General features: G+C 39.1%; 1 protein-coding gene across 22 annotated transcripts in view; it reads right to left on the bottom strand.

Moving 5' to 3' along the window:
* CELF2 (CUGBP Elav-like family member 2) overlaps nt 1–21,652 on the bottom strand; it is a 567,687-nt gene that overhangs the window by 18,332 nt on the left and 527,703 nt on the right. For 12 of the 22 annotated variants that reach the window (XM_030479090.1, XM_030479070.1, XM_030479073.1 and 9 more), the window contains one exon: nt 4,428–4,547. In XM_030479090.1, coding sequence (XP_030334950.1) covers nt 4,428–4,547 — 120 coding nt within the window. Of the gene's footprint in view, nt 1–4,415; nt 4,548–21,652 lie in introns of all 22 variants that reach the window. The other 10 variants (XM_030479087.1, XM_030479069.1, XM_030479071.1 and 7 more) reach the window with 1 other exon arrangement.

The following is a 21,652-nucleotide window of genomic DNA, read 5'->3' as shown; positions in this document are numbered from 1 at the left end:
TTGAGGTACAGTAGATCAGCCACCAGAGAAATGAGGCACCCAGAACCATTAGTGACCGTTGACTGTGTAGTGTTTCAGTTGGCAAAATGATGGACGGACATGACTGGTGGGGCCACATTAAGACCCAAAAGCTAGGAACATTGAAAAGAAAGAGAGGGCTTAATTTCAAAGCAAGTAAGGGGTGATATGTAAATTGGAGAAAAGTGAGGAAATTAAGCAGAGGACACTTTATAGTGAATTAACAATGAAATCTATTAGACTGGCAAACAATCTTCAAGGAAACCTTATCACATGAGTAATTTAGAGATAGAAAGAGTACTGCAGGGAATTATCCTGCATTGACAGAGGAGGATAAAGATGCTGACCTACTGGTTTTCTTCCATCTCTTATGCAGATTCGAAAAGTTGTATTCCTATGAGTCTTTGATAATCAGGACAATTGCTCAAGTGGCACCTTTCTGGCTCCACCAGAGTCTGTGCCAATTAAGAGAACTGTACTGCATAAATTATACCTTTTGATAATACTATAATTTGTGTGACCAAACACTTGACAGAGATGTGATATTCTTAGCCTTTCCTTAATAAAATGTCTCGCACTTTGAAGATTTCTCTTTCCCCTCCACCCCACTTCAGAGCATCGCTGTATCCTGATAGGAGGTACTGGCTGCCACTGCTTTGAACAAAAACCTCTGTCAGAGCATGAGAGAGACAGGTATTTGGTGTATAATGGTTCCAGTTATAAAACAAAAACTTGCAAATCAAGATAGCTTGTGAAGCATCTTATCTCTAAAAGACAGGACATTTGGAAAATGAAAATTAATAATAATAACAACAATAATAATAGTAATAACAATACTACTACTGCTACTAAATAAAAAATAATGATTTTTTTATCCTGAGCCTGACCTTAACCTGCTCTGGTGTTTTTGTACTTAGGTTTGTGTCATTGCTTGCGCGGATGTACACACAGTGCTGGTTAAAGGCTCCTGATAAAGCTGCTTGTATCTGTCCTTTTATTATAGTGTTGAAATAACTTGATAACAGAGGAAGCATTAGGATAACATGTTATCTTTCATGAGTCATCAGCCTATTAGATAAACATGCTTTGTGTTGCAGTGGGCAGCATCCTCCCCCTTCTTGCACCTAGAATCAATAGCCCCTTCCCACCAAATGAATTCAGATTAGCAAAAAGCCAGACAGCCCCAGCTCACTGCTCCTGGGAAGGGCACAGCTGCTGCTGCTGCAGTGCCCGTGTCTAAATACGCTTGCCTCCTGAGCAAAACAGAGCTGCAGAAAGCTCTCCACAGCTTTTCTATTCTCCCTTTTTACATTTTTATGAAATCTGCAAGGTCCAGATGCAGTTACACATCTCTGCCATCTCTTTATTATCTCTACCAATGCACCTCAGTCTGATATTGAATTCTGGTTCCTTCCTCACTTCTGTGAAATAACCTTTTGGTGTCTTTCATCTATGGCCTTCTACTTTTTTTGAGTTACACTACATAATACAGAAGTGACATTGCCTGGCAAGTCCAAAGGGCTCTCAAAGTACTTTCCAAGCACCTTCAAATCTGTCATGAATAGTTTTATCTTCATTTTACAGATGTAAATATGGGGGCAGAAAGGCTAAGTGACTGCCCTGGGTTCACACACAAATACTGTGCCATAGCTGTCTAGTATCCTGAATCCATGGTCTTTCTTAACGGCAATGAATCTCTTCCTCCCTCTTTATTCATTTTTTCTTATTATTCATAATTCTTTTTGTTAGTTACATTATTTAAATATACATGCCCAAAAGAGACAGTCTAATGTTTTGCCATTTAAGGTTTTAGATGCTTCCAAGCACAACTTAGTGAAGACTGAGTGAATCCCCACATGTATGTACAACTGTTGCCAAACCCCTGGAGACAGATAAACTTAACATTCTCCACTTTCTTTAATTTTTAAGGCCTCCAGACATGTCTCTACAATGCTTTTCTCCACAATGAGAGCACTATCAGTCTCCACAGCCCAGCTTCTTTTTCATGGACCCAACCAGGACCCAGAAAACAAACAGAACTCTCTTAGTGAGCTCAGCCTGGAAGACGTTCTTTTTGTGATTCTCACATACAGAGCAGGACATGGCTTCAACAGATGCTCATTCAATGTCTAATACCTCTGTGTAAATCAAAGCCCAAGCCCAGTGCCACCTTCTGATTAAATTTTGGGTTAAGCTCCACTTGTTTGTGCTTTGGATCTCTCTTGTTAATTTCCAAATTAGAAGCATGTCACTCAAGTTCAACTTCTGCACGCAGTTAATTCAGGAACCTCCATAACCAGTGAATGTTTTTACTGGAGAGCTTATGACCATGGCATAGTGTGAAACACCAGACTTATTGAACATGAGGTTTCCTGAAGGCAAACTCCTAGGCAGGTTTGAGTGTGAATGACTGGATCAGACATGGTCACTAGGAAAAGCACCGGCTCGTCACTAAAATAGACAGGGAAGGTTGTTGTAATACGAACAATGCTTTGCTACCACTAGCATCACAAGTACCTGTAATTGATAAACAGTGTCACCCTTTTGAGAGAAACAGTGCCACAACACTATATTGTGTTGTGGGGAAGCAGTTTCCCCTCTTTAGATCTCTGTTATATATGTATATACATAAGACAGACATATCCACGTACATTTTGTAACTGCTATACACATACAGATATTCCAAGCACGTACACTATGTGTGTCCATAAAAACATCCATGAATAAGATTTGGGACTGAAACCACTACTGGTACATGTCCATGGAAGTAATGGTGGCTTAAAACAAGCTGAAATTTGGTACTAGGTTCTGAATATGTCATTAATACTTCAAATGACACAAGCAGATAAGTTTGCACACACACCACCTCAAAATACTTGCTGAGAAAACATAAACTCTTTGCTTGTAGCCTACCAAGAAGTGTTAAAAGGAGTGTAATAGAAGAGTTTCCACACAAAGTCAAGAGCTCATAGGTGATTCACTCTTGATTGGTCTTGATGAAGGGGACATTATCTTCGAGTGCTCCAGTGTGCCTGGGTTCTTAGCACTTGTGGGAGGGAAGGAGTGCGATACCACACTCTGCTTTTAGTATTGTGACTTCTTACAAACCAAGCAAAGCAAGATGACTGTTTATCAGGAAAGGACATTTAAGGATTTCTTACTTATGACAGGGTAGCTCTCTTACTATGAGAGCTTAAAAGAGGAGATAAATTAGCTTTTCATGCACGCCATTTTCAATGGCTTGCTTTAATACTAACGTTATAGCAAGAAAGGAAACTATGATCTTCCATTTTGGGGACCTAATACTTACTTTTATTACATTTTCTTGAGTCATATTTACTATGAGGTTGTTTGTGTGAAATATGCACGTCCTTGCCAGAAGCAAGACCTGTTTTACACAAGACCCCATGCACCACTCAACATTGCTACATGGACATCCATAAGCCCCCTTCCTTCCCAGCTCCCAACAATGACAACCAGAGATCACAGAACAAAAAGATTGGGTGAGCAGCCACGTAACAGTGACAAAAAGGACATCATGCAGAGCATCAGAGTGAGCAAGAGATACTGAGGAGGACATCCATTCCTGGGGGTACATTATGATGGGTCATGGACTGGATAGATTCCTTGCATTGCAAAAGGAAATGCAAGGAGCAACAGCAGCTAAAAAAAACAGGAGGGGGAAAATGCAGCTGGACAAATCTCTTCCATTGCAGGCAAAGGTGAAGTCATCATAGCAGAAACAATAAATACAAAAAAATCCTTCTTCAGGAAAATCTTGACCACAGCTAAGAACAAGGAAGAATGTTCTAACAACTACTGGCATCTACTTAGCTGGAGATGCCAGGGTTTGTTTAGGATGTCACAGGATTGACGTGCATGCTCTGGTATTGCAGGTGACTGACTGCATCGTTCTCTTACACTTGCCAATTAAGAGTCAAAGACTTGCCTTCATTTTTAAAGTATGTTGCTCTCAAGTCATCTTGATAGTTCCTACAAACATTTTAAAAGGACTGCCTCCATGGCAAACATCTTTCTTACCACTACGTTTCTGAGTGAGGTTTTGTACATTGGGTGATATACCTCTTGTAAGACTCCCTAAATGAAAAAGGAGCCTCTGCTATAACCTAGATAACCCAAAACCCGGGTGACATTTCTTTTACCTTCCACACACCCTGCAAGAAAAGGAGTCTTGTGCAGGGACCCAAGGGACTTCACTTTGCAGAGCAAACTATGTGAAACTAAAAGACTCCAGAACTGCATGTGTATCATGAATGGAACCAGATGAACTTGACCCCCTTATTTTGCATATAGATCAAAAATAATCACTTTACAATTGATAGTTTTTGTGGAATGATTATTGGGAAAGGCTGTCCACCACAGCAGTAAATACTCACTGTTTACGGTACCTGCTAGTGCATTAATATTATTCAGTCCAACAGTGGCTCCAGCCAATCCTTGGAGAGTACCCAGAGAAGTCAAAGAATTCATGGCCGCACCAGCTGTGGAATTAGCAGTTGATGCAGCCACTGAAAGGAAAACAAAAATGAACAAAGGCAAAATTAAGGCCATATTTTGCTTATTTTAGTTGATCACAAAACAGCTTACAATAATGCTGAGCACAACAGGGTTATTTGCAAGAAAAAGAAAATGAGACCAATAGACCAACCTTGTCCAAGATAATTAATAGTATGATTGTTCATGGAAAGTGTTGATGAGCCTTTAGCTGCAAAGGCTGGATCACAAAATTTAGCATTGTGCTATTATTTGCAAACATAATACAGGAACAGTAAGTATGAGATCAGTCACTTCTGAGAAAGTTTGTCAATCAACCCAGCACCCCGGGCTGATCAGCTAACCAGGCTATTGAGATTTTGCCACATTTTAAACTTCATTGTTGAAAAAAAAGAAGAATTAATAATTCTATAAATATAGAATATATATACGTAATATATTCTATATTCTATATATATTCTATATATTCTATATTCTATATTCTATATATTATATATATTCTATATATTCTATATTCTATATATTCAAAATATAGAATATATTAGTAATATATTCTAAATAGAATTAGTAATTTTGTCTTAAAACAGCTTTCTCGTTTGGGCATCAAGTGTTCTAAGAGAAATTTTAATTATTCTAAGTGAGACGCTATGCCGTTATGGCTCTGCTCTAGGATGCTGTATGAACATCATTTAAAACCTTGAAGTTTACAAAAAGAAGAATGACCAGCCAAATACAAAATGTAACTGCTATCCATTTTAGTGCAGGCTTTTAGCCTGGCCTTTGTACATAACTAGTCATGTATATGCACCCCATAAATGATAGATACTATATGCATCCCTGAAAGCTCAGCAGAGGCTCAGGTGGAGCAAAGGTCCTTGCTGCTATAATGCCAAGGGAATGATAAAGGTGGATGAGATGAATCTATCTATCTAAACTACATGCTTAAGAAAAGAAAAAGACTCGCTCTCTTGTCATATGAAAGCAATAAAGCACCTTAGAAAGAGCTATAATTTAGGATGGATTGGATAAACCAGAAATGCATGTCTCTCTCATAGAAGGGCCTTGAATAACCAGTGTAGATTAAACACTTAACTTACAGGTAGGCAAAGTTATAGCAGATGAATCACACTCATAAAAGCTGCAGAAGCAATTAGGTTTTTAGCTTGTCTCCTGAGCCCTACTTTAATGCATCAATCATAAAGACTTTCTTTTCCATTATAAAGCTGCATTATCTTCTGAAAAGTGAACATTTAAAATCAGAGTTTTGTTGACAATTTACTGGAGGCACATCCTCTCTACACAATGTTTTTTTGCTCCTATTCATTACCTATCTGTGAAATGGTTAAGACCACTTTTATCTTGATGCTCTTTTGAGCTGCTGAACACATCAGATTACCCAGAGAACTCTCAAGAAAGTGAAGCCTCTACAGTTGTCAGGATCCAGTAAGGAAAGTAGAAGGCAACTTTTTCACGCTGTGGGTACATCTTCAAGCTTTAACCTTCAAATAACCCACCTTTACAACCTGAAGACCCACCAAAGACAAGCCTTAGCTCTCATGATGCCTCAAAGTACAAAAGACTCTCCTAGTGCAGGAGAGGTTTCTAGGCTCTGTGAGGCACTTCTTGTCCCCACTTCCCTAGCATCTGCAATGTTAACTTGGATAATTGTATATGTTGCAGATAGACGCAGCTTTGATTAATCAATCTCTCTCCATAGAGCAATAAGAAGCCAATAATGTCTTTGATTTTTAAAAAAGTAATAAAAAAACAAGTAAAAACCCACTTCTGTCAGATAATGTGAGAAGAGAGAAAAAATAAACATGCAGGAATGTCAGTGAATACCCTGTGACCAATACTGCTCTGTGTTTCTGCTCATGTTCAATAGCAGATCATTTAAATGCAGTCCATAAACCTCAAATCTGAAGGATTTGACTGGTTTTGACTGGGCTGAATTCCATCCATTTTCCGTTTCAAAGGATTATTACCCTTTTCTCTAGAGGAAACACATGTATTTAAGAAATGAGAGATACGGGGGCTAGGAAGCTGCCTGAAAATCACATTAAAACTGGGGTCAAATAACTCCTGTGAATGAGAGCCACACGCTTATGGGCTGTCATCACATTTGTTGGAGAAGGCAGAAAAACCTGATTAAATCCTTTCCTTCTGCACAGCCCACAGAGCATGTTGTGGTGGCTCTTATCCTGGTGTCACTGCTCAAACACATGCTCCAGGGATGGCCAGTATCTGGGGCCAACATCTCTTTTCTTTTGTTCATATCAAGTTTCTCTGTTCCATCAGACAAACACAGAGCAGGTGCCTCACTGATTTTCCCATTTGAAGTTACAATGCAGATTATCTAGTTCGCCTAAATAATGATTTGGCATACAATCAGTGTGAAATACTAGTTGGAGCACTGAAGCGCCTCAGAAATCAGCTTTTTGTTGTTGTGGCTATTTCTTCTGCTTAGCAGTGATCTGTCTCTCAGATCTATTGGGACAATACTTTTTCTTCTTTGGCTTAGTGTTTCTTTGAGGAGAAAGAAACTGAACAAATTGTGTGGTTTCCATTATCTTATTGAACATGGGGTGAACAGAAATGAAGGGAGCTCCTTTTGTTAAGGCACTTGGACAGATCCAGCACCTTGCTGTATGAGGTTTCCTGAGAGACTCCACACTAGTTATCTCCTTCTCTTTGACTGAGACCTGCATGTATGAAATGAAGACAGCGATGAACTAAAATACTATCATAAAGGGACCATAAAAGGTCCCAGAATTTAAGAGAGGTGAAAATTTCTCGAACCAACAGGTGAAACTGACAGGTATTCCTTGTCCCCAAAATACTTAAAGGGACATGGAACAGAAGTTAACAGGTCCTACAAGACACATGTGGAGTCTTAGCCCTGCTGAAAGTTTCTACCTCATGTGCTCCCAGAACATACTGAAATCCACCTATAGACAAGGACTATGCTTCTCCTGTCCTTTACCCTTTTCTAGTTCCTTTCAACTAAAAAATTGTAGCACATATTGAACCAAAGGGAAAAAAGAAAAATCACATGCCTCGTGGTAACAGTAGATGACCGCACTACTTTGGGGGAACCTGTATAACTCTCTTGTGTCAGCAAAGCTCTTGGGCTCCACAACTGCTCAGACTAATGGTAAAGGAAGTATAATTCACTGTCAGAATAGCGTTATTCTATATTAATGTGTTTTAGTTGACCAGATGGCAAAAACAGATTGGATACCTACAGAATCTATAAATTGTTTTTTACCAGGTTCCCCTGCTACCAAATAAATTAAAAGAAAACATGTCAGAGCTCCCTCCATCCTTTACAGCAGAACATTGCTGCTCTGAATCATACCACTTCATAGTGCTGCGTAATAAACAGTAAGCATCTGTCTCCAGGTACTTAGACAGCTTGATGTATGGAGCTGTAATGCCACTAGGAATTGCCCTCCTTGTGCTACTAGTGCACCAAACACTGGTGCACTAAATACAAGCAAATACTGGTGCACCAGTGAGGAAAATCAAACCACACAAAAATAGTGCAAAGGACTTCGGCTTCTGGTGCCCCTCTGCATGGCACACCCTGTATCCACAACATTTGGTGCATTATTTTTCCTTTTATACTGGGAATTTTATCCTTGCCTCCTTAAAATATATATATGTCAGAGACTCAATACGTTTCTGGGCAGTACAAAGTGAGTTAGCTAATACCGAAGCTAGGGGGAGAGATTCAACAGACTGGAACTCCAGCCTGATGAATGCTGACTGAATATGCAACAGTTGGTGAAGAACCCAGACGCTTTTTACCAGCTGCACCGATCATCCCCTCACAACGTTAAGCCCTGGATAAACATCAGAACATGATAGATAAGATTTTGTCTACTCAAAGGAACTTTTTCCTAACATCAGTCATTGGAATAAGCCAACAACTTTCTCGAAGAGGCTGTTGCTCAATCAGAGACTATTGGCAGGAGTTACAGGGTTGAATCTTTTGGCTGTTGTTGCAAGAGTTCAGAGAAGATGTTCATCATATTCCCCACTGACCTTAAAAATCTATTAATACATGAAAATAATATCACAGCATTGGATAAATAGGTCAGTTTAGATGTGTAAGAATAAAGAGTTGCCCAGTAACCTGTAGAAAAATCTGCTCTTTCCTGCAGGTACACAGCATGCTGACCACTTACTGCCTTCTCCATCCAGGCCACACACAGAGGCTTTACAGAACACTTTAGTATCTCCAACCATGAAAGGTGAGAAGGTTCAAAATATTTATTTCACTATTAGAGACCTTACTGTTTCTTCTTCATTGACGCCTCTATTCCCACATTTCTGTGTCAGTCTCACAACTTCCTCTTTCTTCCAAGCTCAACCCCAATTTAATAAACAGCCAGAAAACTTCAAATAATACAAATAATACCACTAAGAAGCTGTGAAATGGAGAAAGACATGGCTGCAGCCTTTCCTCACCACCCCCTAAATCACTCCCAACCCCAGCCATTTGATCTTACTCTGCTTTCTCCATTTAATTGATGAAATTTTTGCTATCAATCAGCTTCATTATGAATAAAGAGACTTGGCCTTTGGTTAACATATTCTTTAACAGAGCTCTCTTTGATACAGAGAACACATTTTCATTTGGAGTGGTTGCTCTACACGGTATAGATATTTGTGTTTAACCAGTAATGTTGCATTCATAGAGATATTTAAGGCTGGAAGGGGCTGGCATTTTCAACTATCCTTCTCAACACATTTATTTCTACCTGTAAAAGGTTATAGCACCTTTTAGATCAGAGATTTTTTAATAGAAGTCTAACCAGCAATGAGCCATTCCCCTTTTTAATTTAAATAACACTGCAAAACAATTCCTAAAAACTCTGCCAACCTAGAAAAACAACCAGTATTAGCATAGAAACTTTTGGCCATTCTTTTGGCTAGCTTATGTCCATTGAGTTGTAATGATTTACATCAGCTGGATTTACATCAGCTGGAAAACTAGATTCAGGATAACAGCAAGGCAATGATGCGTAAATATTTCTTTGGCTTTGCTGTGCATACTGTGGATGGGATTAATTTTCCCACCTTTGGCAGCCTCATTGTTAGTTTAAGCCAGTCTAGTCAAAACTATTCTTTTGGACTGTCTCTGAGGTTGAGACCTCCAATTCAGACAACCTACCTTTAGATTTCTATCTAAGGATGGGCTGAATTGCCCTCTGAAATGACCCTGTTCCCACTGGCTGAGATGGTGACCTCAAAGTAGACGTAGATCATTCAGAGAGGAAATGTGTTGTGGGATAGATCCTGACCTTCTTGTTGGCCACACAACATTGTATTAACAAACTGGTGATCTGAAACCAAGTGATCTCCTTTCATCCTGCATGCAGAACCAATGCCAAACCATGAAAACTCAGGAGTCTGAATGTAATCACCTCAATCAAATCTCAGGCTCAGAGAATTGCCAGATGTTGGGCAATTCTGAGCTAATCTGCAGAGGATGTGTACTGTTCTGTAAAGCACACCCTGTCAGAGAAAGGAGTTAGACAACAGGGACTTGGGCAGTGTGACAGTATAGGTCATACAAAGTAGGATGGCCTTGCACAAAAGCAGCAGGATGAGCTAAACTACTAGATACTATTGATGCCTTTCCCAGTTCTGCCTCAAACTTCTTGTGCTGCCCTGGATAAAGCTCTGTGTTTTTTGCTGCAAGACAGGGTTAATTCTGCTTCTTCCCAGTCACTGGCTTGCCTCTTGGAAAGCCGCATCTTGGAGGCACAGGTACATTCTTGTCATGCCTATTTAATTCCTACACCTAAGACCAAGTAGTGCTCTGGCAGGGTTTCTCGGTGTACTGAAGTAAGAAAACCACAGACCAATATTCGTCTGTACCACAGCCTTGGGCAAATCCCATTCCTCCCATGTCTCAGGGCCAATTTATAAAATGAATCCTCTTCCCCAACCAAAGAGGTCAACTGGGGGGTCCAGTGAGGCTGCCTGAGAACTTGGTGATGAAATGCAGTACTGGATAGACACTCCATCTCACTTGCTCTGAAGAAAAGCACCTATTTGAATGACACATGCACTGCTATGATTTAGCAGAGAAGTGATTTGCAGTGTGTAGCTGATCCCATTCTTTCCTTAATTTTATTGGTAAATGTCTAAGTAATAAAAGAACTTGAATGACTTCTCAGCAAAGTCATATACCACAGAAAAGAAGAATCTCTTTGGAATCTCCATAGTATATATGCTAACTTGGCACTATTCTATGGGTGCTGATATGCAGTAGGCTGTGTGTGCACTCTCTCTTCTTCTTTGCCTCATCCTGTTCCCTTCCTCCTCTTCCAACGCTGTCATACTGTCTAGAAATAACACACAGACACACTGCAGGCCTGGGACTAAGGTATTAAGAGTATCAAAGAGGAATTTCAGAGATAGTAAGTGAAGTTTCCTTTTGTAAACACTATTTTGATTTTAGGGCAGGACCAAAGGAGAGAACTGGCAAAGAAAATTAAGGGCAGCTTCAGCTCTTTGCCCGCATAGAGGGTTGCTGTAGACCTTCACACCCCATCCATGTGAAAGCAGCTCATCTTTTTGGAGCAGAACCAGCTTTCTGGTGCTTTCCACAGAAAGATTCACAACAGTAACCGTGTCAACCCTGCTGACAGCTTTCCTTTAGGCAGCTCTTGGTTACACTTTGCAATTGCCTGTCACTACCTCATGCACGGCACAACAGGAAGCTCAACATTTACTTTGATATCAGCTACCTGCTTATCTCCGCTTGGCTGTGAACCACAACTTTGTTCTTGTTGTTTTACTTAATGGAGAGTTTAAATAACTCCGGTTAAGACGATGTAGTAGTGCACCAGGGATCAATGTTACCTGCAAATTTAAGGTTCAGTATCTCTATGACTTCAAGCATGAGAAGTCGCAGAGAAAACATGTTCTCTTTTGGGAGAGACTCCTGTCAAATCTGTATTGGTGGTTGTCTGAATTCAGAATCCTCTTTCTTGTACTGAATTTGTGTGAATTTCTGTTTTTCTGCTGCCTTCCTGAGCTCACTGACTCAAAGGCTAGATGAAATAGATCTGACTGAAACTGCTCCTGACTGAATGACTGCCATTTAGAGGGATGCAGACAGGCAGACTTGGCCAAGAGGAACCTCATGAAATATAACAAGGACAGATGTGAAGTCCTGCACCTGGGAAGAAATAATCCCTTTCAGTAACACAGGGTGGGGATGGATGGGCGGGGGAGAAGCTCTGCTGAAAAGGACCTGAAAGGGTCCTGGTGGGAAGTGACCATAAGCCAGCAACATACCCTGGCAGCAAAGAAAGCCAACAGCATTCTGGGCTATTGGAACAGGAGAAGAGCCAGGAGACCCAGGTGATGTTTTCTCTTTACTCGGCACTTCTTAGATCACATCTAAATACTACATCCAGATTTGGGCTCCTCATTGCATGGAAAACATTGATCAGCTGGATGGACTTCAGTGGAAGGCCAGCAAGATGATCAGTGGCTCCATCTTTTAGATTTAGCAGTGTTCAAGAGAAAATAAAAACATAGTAGAAGAACAGAAAGAAAGAACATAAGGAAATTATGCAAAGAGAGTAAATGAAGTAAGGAAAAAAAATAAAAAAAAAATTTAATATTCCTAAAATCTCCCCAGTCAGTGACATAGAAAATAAAGAGTTGAGGAGAAAAGGAAATGTTAAACCCAAATTAGAAATCTCTAATTTTAGCACGTTGAATATAAAATCTTTGTTTATTACCAAAAATCTCTTGCATAAACAGAATATTTGTTTGTCATTTTCTTAGTACAAGAGGGATAATAAAGCTAAGAGATAACACTGGATTTAGGATAATCAGATTAAGGCTGTGTTCTCTGTTTTCTTTCTAATCTTTAGTTGCAAAAACCAATGATGTCTGGAACAATGTCTTGCAAATTGTATCCAAACAGACAAACACTTGCTGGCCTGAGTGAAAGACTAAAGGTATTGGAATATATCTTGAAGTACTGGAATACATAATGGAGCATATTAGATAAAGTTTAGTTGGACAAAGTCTATGCGAAGCTTCCAACTTTGCTCTGACCTACATCTTCTTTACATCTTAAACAGAGAAGAATGGCACCCAGCTGTAGGAGGTCCTTAGGTAGTGGGGCACCTAGACCACCAATCTGGTATAACACAGGATTCCGGACAGATGTGTTTAAAGTCAATTGATTAAGGTGCACTTACAGTTGTTACGTAGCACTAACAACAATGGTTGTTTTAAAAAGATGAAGGCCCCAAACCTTCCTCCTATGAAGGAAACGTCTCGTATGGAAATAAGGAGCGATTCAAGTATAGTAATGATGCAGTTTATGAAATGAGGATTATAAACATGGGCGTGGGGGAGAAGTGGGTAAGTCAATCACCACCCATGTGACAGTGCTCTCAGGAATTTGCAGTTGCGTTTCTGTCTGAAGTGAGCACACTCTACAGGCTCTGACTGCATAAGGAACATTTTAAAGGGAAAGAATAATTAAGCGATGACAGAGGCATCATCATTATTAGATAATCACAACCCAGGGGCATTAACAAACATTGAGTGTCTCTAATCCCACAGGGTCTAATTATTCTGTGATAATAACCACACCTCCAAGTTTTAATTTATTCTTGTGGAGAATCTGGGGGGAAGGTGGGGGAGAGAGGGGCATTTCAATATTTTTGCTGAAGGAAGATGCAGTTGGCCTTTCAAAAGGGCTCATCAGTATTCTAATCTAACTAGCATGTGTGACTGGCATTAAATTGTCTGCCCTTTACGGTGATCTCCAGCCAATCTGAGTATTCACCCTTGCACAAACCGCTGGTGTCCCAGTCGTTCACATAGCACGAGCATGCATTGGTTCTGTTTCTCAGGGCAATTTTTGGCAAAGGAGAGGTAGATTTTCCTGGTCTGGGTTGGTTAATTCTCCACAGGCTCCTCTGACAAACACACTGCCATTGGTGTGGAGAAAGAAGTGAAAGTTTGCCCATTTTCTGGTATCTTAGAAGTGCTGTCTGACATGTCAAAAAGGAAGATTCTAGTAAGTTTTAGTGCTCTACTTGTGCTTGGATAGAATAAAATAGAAGTGACAGACACACTCCAGGGAAAGAGTGCCAGAAAAGCGAAAGCAAGAAAGAGTCAGGGGGAAACAAGAATGACAATATAGAAAGACATATACTAATATCACAGCCTTTCTCAAGTATGTCAGTGTCCCTCTATTTCTTCACTACTCACAGGTGAACAATTCCTGTGAAAGATTGTCCATACCTTCTGAGGGTATAGGAAAAGAGAAACACAAATTCAGAAGGAGCCAAAGTCTTCAAGAACTGGAGACTAACTTTAGACTCATAAATCCATACTCTTCGGTAGTGGCTGGGTATTTGAGAGCTAAGGAAGTTTCGTGAGCTTGGGACAAGTGAAAATCAGGGTCACTTATCTTAATCACTCATGTCATTTATGTTAAAGCCTAATTTGACATTTCTGACTGTCTTGAAATTACAGTGTCTACACCAAACACCTTCCACAGCAGTGCAAAGAAGGAGGAGAAACCACAGCATACAAAGGTTCTACAAGTATCACAGACAAACATCAGCTGGTTATTTTTGCAGTTTTCTAAACTTATCTATAACAGAAGGTATTTTAGGAAAGAAGAGTTTATTCATTGGGCATATCTTTGTGAATCTAGGCTATTGTGTTTAAGGGTACATTTTCCTGTGACATTATGAAGATGGAAAGAGAGAGTAAAAAGCAAGTTAATATTCTGGGTCAACTCCACAATGATACTTTTGATTTGTAGAAATGTATTGCTCAGTGAAGACCATCCACCTCTAGTGTAAACTACAAATCATATATCCTATTTCAGCACTGTGCCTGCAACATATCATGCATTCTCCCCAGCAGACCACAACGATAAATCGCTTTTGGTTTTGGGTAGGAAGTACTATAAAGAGAGGCTAGGGAAGAAAATAATAAGGCACAGTGGACCGGCTTGGGTTAAACTTCATAGCTGGCCATTAGATATTTCCAGCTGTAACTCAAACTGAAATAAAACCAAATTGAAACCCCAGAATATGAAGAAAACAAAGAGTAATTACTGAGCATTTATGACTGTTTTACTCAGTGGGGCCAAAGGCTGTGGCCTGTGTTCATCAAAGCACCACTGAAATCACATCAAAACCAGAGCATTAGCATATCTACAGGGAACTTCCAGCTGTGCTTTCATGTTTATTACTGCTACCTCACACAATTTGGAGCAAGCTGTTGTTTAGGGACTCGTGCTCTGATGCTGAAATGACCTTCATGTGGAACCACTTCAGCATACAACCACTTCTACATCACTTCCCAAAGAATTTCTGATCTAGAATCAATAAGGGTCTACTTGAGGCCAGGATCTCCTGCCTGGGTACAGGTTCCGTCACGCTGCCCTCTATGTGCCTGCAATATCTTTGATGTACTTTCACCACTAAGCAATAACAAACAACAAGCAGTAGCATCTCTCCATAAAAAAAGGAGTGTCATTGAAGTCCAAGACTATAGTTCAAGGTAAGCAATGTTTTTGTTGCAGGAATGCTAATCATATGCAATATGGCAATTCAAATTCTAGTACATGGGAGAGCATGGCCTGATTCATCTTCATCTGTCTTAAGATCAGGTAAAAATCCTTGGGAGGTGTTTGTCTTTCCATTGCAGCAAGACGTGCCAAAAAGATCTGTTTACTTCAGACACTTAGGAATCCTATCCATGGTATTTTAGAATAGAGATTATTATAAAATCATAAACTATATACTGAAAATTTGAGTCTGTAGGTAAAGGAATTATAAGTCCAGAAACTGCATGAATAATAATTTCCATAGAAGAACGGATTTTTAGGGGGCTGTGCAAGCACAACCTCATTGCAATAGCAGACCAGAAGATATAGACATTCAGGTCTGTAAGCCACAGAACTCAAGGATTATCTTGTCTCAGACAAAATCCAGCCAGATCCTTTGCAGACCATTTGTAAAGCCATATGTAGTTCAACATGGCACTGGTTCTTTTCATTCATATTGCACATTTTTGTTCCACGAACAGCAAGGCAGTCAAGGGTTTACTTTATTTGGTTTACAACTCATGCAGTTGTTGGAGATATTTTTGTTTGGCCAATACATAAAACAAATCAGCGGCCCCATATTCAAACAACTAGCTCTTCTCAGAAACAATAAGTGAAACAATTAGGTTGAAGAGCCTTGGACCACGTGGTTTAGGGCAAGGTGTCCCTGCCCATGGCAGGGGGGTTGGAACTAGATGATCTTAAGGTCCTTTCCAACCCTTACTATTCTATGATTCTATGATTCTATGATTCATAAACTCTAATTCCCATTATGTTCCACAATTTATCGTGCCTTAGGAAAGCCGACCATGAGTATCCACGGACACATGTACAACTCAGTAGGGTTGAAGGAACAATGCTGGCAGTAGCAAACCTTAAACAGCTGAAAGCTCCTTCAAATGCATGAGTTTTACTAAGATTTACAGTATTAAATAATATGAACTCAAGCATATTTTCTGGGCTTGGAACTTCATGTAAGATATATAGCATATACGCTCACATATTTACCTGTGTAGCCAAGCTGATAGAATGATGTTTCCTTTGTAGAAAACAGCCCTGAATGAACTTGAAATAGTACTTCCAACAGAAAGAAAAATAGCGTTCTTTACAAACTGGGATTCTTGTGGCTTGAAATAGAGATTAAGAGAGGGGTAGAGAGACACTTGCAAAATATAATGTATTATAAAGCATTATTTGTATCCTTCAAGTAAAGTAAACCCTGAAATGTGCTAAAGCAATGGATTTAATACTTGAGAAAGATGATAATGTACTAATGTTTAAAAAACAAACATGTCTCCTGTTGAATTAGATCCTATTAATCCATGGTTTAGTACTGTATACTGTTTCCTAAAAAAAAAAACCCAACCCAAAAACAACAACCAAAACAAAACCAAAGAACTAACACAGTCCTTCACTGAGAAATACACGCTTCTTCACTAGCAGGTTCTGCCCACCCTAAGCCCAGCTATTTAGCAACTGAGTTGCCCAAAGATCCTTTAGGCTGAGTTGATACACCTGTACAGAAATCAATTTGCTAGGAGAATACACAAAGACCTGTTACATTTTAAGAGACAAATATGCAAACAGGTCATTCCAGTTAATTGATGGCCTGTCTGCTGCCACTGGCATCCTTCAGATTATCACAATGAGGAGACCAGGCAGGCAGCAGTGTTCCAGGGGTGCTCCACGGGAATTCATCACCCTTCACCTCTCCTCTTACTGCACTGAGACTTTGGGAGATTTTTAGCCACAATTCCTACTCTTTTCTTCTTTAGTCATTGAAAGACATTTTGAGGCATTATTAAAAATACAAATATAGGTCAAAACTGCATGCCCAGTTTCCTGTTTTTGGCTCCAACTTGTGTTTGGATGCCTGCTTAAGGGTGACCTAATTATCAGATGGGTTTAATATTAGTGTATCTCTCCAAGAAGTAGCATAATCTCTGAACACTAAGAGCAGTCAAAATCAATTCACTTATTTAGGAGCCTAACCACAGACTCAGAAACTTAACACTGTGTGGGTAAGCAAGCCCATCTGACACACAGCAGTTCAGAAACATACTTGTCCCATCACAAATCTATTTGAATTCCGCAGTCAAGTGATAGGCACTGGCTGGTGGACATGCTAAGGCAAGATTTTCTTCCATGGCTTCCTTGCAAACATGTATTTTTAGGAGAGTGGTGCTGAGATCAGGGTTAAGGCATTGGACTACTCTGTGCTCTGAATACTATAATAATGATGTTAACAATATAACAAGATTTAAATATAAAATTGAAAATCATACACTTGGGTTGTTTAAGCATCCATACAAGGTATGTGTACTGTATTAATACTGTATTTATATACCTTTATTTAAAATATTTATCAACTGATCTTTATCCTAAAAAATAATGAACATTATACTAGGGAAGTTTTCTATGTACTGAAAAATTAATAAAGCTTATTTTAAATGATTTTATGATAATGGAACCTGCATTAATTCCACATGAAATGGTACAAAATAATCAATTTGTATTACAGTATGAAGAGCGCCATTCTGCATTTTAAACCGTTCTTTTCCAACATGAAACATCTACCTCAATTCATTCTTTAGTAAACTGTCAGAGCTTCCTACACACCTACTGGTAGGGTTATTTTTGGATCATCCTGGAAGGAAATCACAGCTATCTCAGTGGGTGTACTGGCCTCTAACAAAATGTCACGGTGGCAGACTTGTACTGCTGATTGGAGGAAAACGTATTGTACTGAAGTGAACAAAGAGAGAATCTTCTAAGAATGATTATTTGAACATTCTTCACTGCTGCTCAGCTGAAGCATCTTGTATATTCTATAAAATCGCTAACGTTTCGACAATTCTGTTCACAACGTGAATACCCTCAACTAACAAAGACAATCTTCATACTATATTAGGGGGTAGCGAAAATAATGAACCACGGATCCTAACTATAATTCTCTTTTAGCACGGGAAAAGGATGAATTAATCCTTACAGGACAGGCACTGTAATCAGTTTTCTCCTCTTTTTAGTTTATTCTATACTTCACAGACTTCCTTTTTTTGGGGCTGTTATTCTTCAATGTCAGCATCTGTCTGAAAATGAGTATTTTTAGATTTTTGTGCTTAGGAGAACTTTTCTTTTTTCAACATAAGAGTTAATGGCTGAATTCTGATATAATACGGCAAAAGCTGGGCTGGATTTTAAGAGGCTGTTAAAGAAAAAAGTCTTACTTTCTACACTGACAGTATTTTTTTTTTTTGCAGATAGATTTCCTCTTAGGTTTACACAGCAGATAAACCTGAAGAGCTTTTTTACTGAAGCATGAATAGCTAGTTCAGCTGGGTGAATAAATAATAGTTTAGAGAATCAAATAATCATGAAAATGTCATGGAAAATCAAGGCTCCTAGGTCTGAAACTGAATTAGCTTCTGGTTTAGCAATTCCATTCCCCCACAGCTCAGAAGTTATACTGTGTATGTTTATGCAGATAAATTTGGATACATAATTAGATGTTTTGTCTCTTCATTTGCGCACAGAAGGATTTTCCTGTTGGATACTGAAAAAAACCACCCCATTTATGCATGTATTTTAAGAAACAAAATTGAAATGAGCTCACAGAGGCTGTGGAACCTCCATCCTTACAGATACTCAAACCTTGACTGGTCATGGCTTTAACCAACCTGCTCTGAGTGGTCCTGCTGCAAGCAGGAGCCTGGAGTAGAGACCTCGGGAAGTGTCTACCAACCTATGTGATTCTGTGACTATAATGGTATGGCATTAAATAATAAAAATATATGCAGTGATGGAGAAGGGCAAGATGACAAAGTAAGCTGGTGTCTGAAACCCAACTTCCATATTCTTCCTGTGAGTACAAAACATTTTTCTGCTATTGCTCAACATCAGTTTGCATAAAGATCAGGACCTTCATAGCTCCTGGTATCTGGAAAGGTGCCATATCAACCTAGTACCACCAGTCAGAATAAACAATATTATCCTTGGGAAAATTAGGGTATCAGCTCAACTAAGACAAATTAAATGGCAGACAGCATTAGAGGCAGATATTCTGATTCTGAGCTTGTACGTTCCTACTTCACATCCATCTCCAGGCCTTCCCACCACCCACTGAATTAACTATATGTCTGCAGGCTCTGGAATAGCAGCCTCCCTGTGAACTCTTTGCTAGTCGATCCACTTGCAGGATGTAACAAGGACAGTCTCTGGAGGAGAAGACAAAGCCCCTGACAGCTGAGATTCATCCTTCCTAAATTGAGAAATTTACAGTGTTGATACCTACACCTGAGGCAGTTCCTCCAAAATCCCTTCCCAGTTAATAGGAAACGCAAACTTCCAGGACCCAACCAAAAGGGAGTTGAGACAAACTGGCTCATACAACTAGGAGTCAGATAAAAGCTACCCCAGCCCAAATCCATGTTACGAATTACCACAGGTACCTGCCTTTAAAAAAGGAAAGTACTCTAAGCAAGTGAAATGAAAAGAAAGTGAAGAATTAATTAACTAAATAGAGGTGATTAAAGTAAATAAAGGAAACAATTATCATATCAAAATAAAAGACAAGAAAGATGATTAAATGAGTCTTCAAAAGACCTGTGAGAAACTCATGAAAGACATAATATGCATTTACCTGGTTTTTATTCTTTTATGATTTCATTTTCATTTTTATTCACTACCATCTGATAATTGCAAGAAACAGTTACTTTAACCATGGGCAATTTAAACCATTTTAATTTTTTTTTTCTAGGGCCAAGAGACAAAAGAACCTATTTATTGCCTGAGGGGATTTTTACTAAAATGAAAGCTTAATCTTTCATGGGTTTTTTAAGCAAAGGCTTTTAAAAAATCATTTCTAACAATGCTGTAGGGAGAGACATCCATGGGTATGCAAAATTGAAATTATAAATTTACAATTATAAAAAAATTAATAGTTTGGGGGATTGCATTGTCTCTGTTCTTTCTGAATGAATACTGTTTCAAGCCTAAGAGAAATGAGAAGAGAATGAGTGTCCTTAGACTCTCTTACGGTCAAAGACATTTAGTAAGAATGTATGGGAGAAAGATCATTGGAGTTTAATTTGTTTGGAAATATGTAATTGTATGAACCTCGAGGAAGGAGTTTCATACAGATTGAACAGTCACTATTAGATGCTGGATATTTTTCTCTTCTTTTTTAATATACTGCAATTAGAAGCCAGCAGTAAAACTTGACATCCTCAAACATCAGATGCCCTGTTGGTTCCTCACTTCCTGGCCTGTTTTTCTGTGTTGTCCATGTATCAAAGTTGCACTGACCACCAACCCCTCTGTAACAGTTTGATGGATTGAATGTTGCTAAGTCTTATCTGTGTAAAATGAAGCTGCAAGATTAATTTTAATGGAAGTAATCACATTTTGGGGCTCTTATGACACATGTCTACAAAGGACAGAATAAGAGCTCTTGGTCAAAGACTGATTCAGGAGAGATATAGTTACATATGGGTAGAAAGATGGGTATGATTTATGTGGCTGTCGTGGTTTAAGGCATATTAGAAGTACATGCTCATGCCCATCCCTGTTCCATGCAGTAGTTTGGCTTTAACAGCATTAAGAAAAGGATTAAATTTAAGCCTGTACCTTTGCACTCTCCTAAACTTGGGCAGTTTTCTCAACTGAGAAATATTAATTTAATGCATTATCTGGAGATATGCAAACATTTCTTCCTGAGCTTAGTGCAGGCTTTGAAACCAGACAAAATAATTTACACTTATGAAACACAACAAACTGAAGTGTTCTATTAAAAGAAATCTAGACCAAAAAAATACCCTCAAGGCCTCCAAACATCCACACATTGAAAGGCAGATTTAAATGTTTTGTGACAACATATTTCAAGTTTTAATGGAAATACTTCGAGCTACTATGAAAAGCTTTATCGAACTAAATTCGTTTTCCATAGAGCAGAGAAGAATCACTGAAGATATTATTCAGGTTTACAAAATATTTAATAGGGTGGAGAATGTGGAACCAGATAAGAAAGGTTAAACTGAAGGACATTTTTAACAAGGCTTGATTTTAGGTTGGTTGTGCAACATAAATAGGTCAATGGACCTATTAGATACAGAATTCCTCTTTGACACACCAAGCTGTCTAATATTAGAAACACTTGTGTACAGCTACTATCTATAAGAGTTTCAAAAGCAATTATGATCCTGAATACAGCATTTCGAAGGCTAAATGTCCAGAATTTTTTTAAAAAGAACCCATCTTCAATGTGTTGGCCAAAATAATTAATCTCTTTGGAAACACCTTGGTATCTGCCCTAGAATGCCACCCTGAGCAATACTAAGCTTTACTTATCCCAAAGAAGTATCTGCCCAGTCAGTTGAAGCACCTTTCTAACACGTGTGTCTGCAGAGTTGGACATCAGATGAAATCATATTTGAGGTACTCAAGGAGCCTTGAGACCCAGTTAAAAGAGGGAACAGGAAGTCACCCAGGCTTGATAAAAAGATTGCA

This window comes from Strigops habroptila, chromosome 3 (genome assembly GCF_004027225.2).
Source record: "Strigops habroptila isolate Jane chromosome 3, bStrHab1.2.pri, whole genome shotgun sequence".
Lineage (NCBI taxonomy): Eukaryota > Metazoa > Chordata > Aves > Psittaciformes > Psittacidae > Strigops > Strigops habroptila.
Note: the sequence above shows the minus strand (reverse complement) of the source record. Positions and strands in the feature narration are given on the sequence as shown.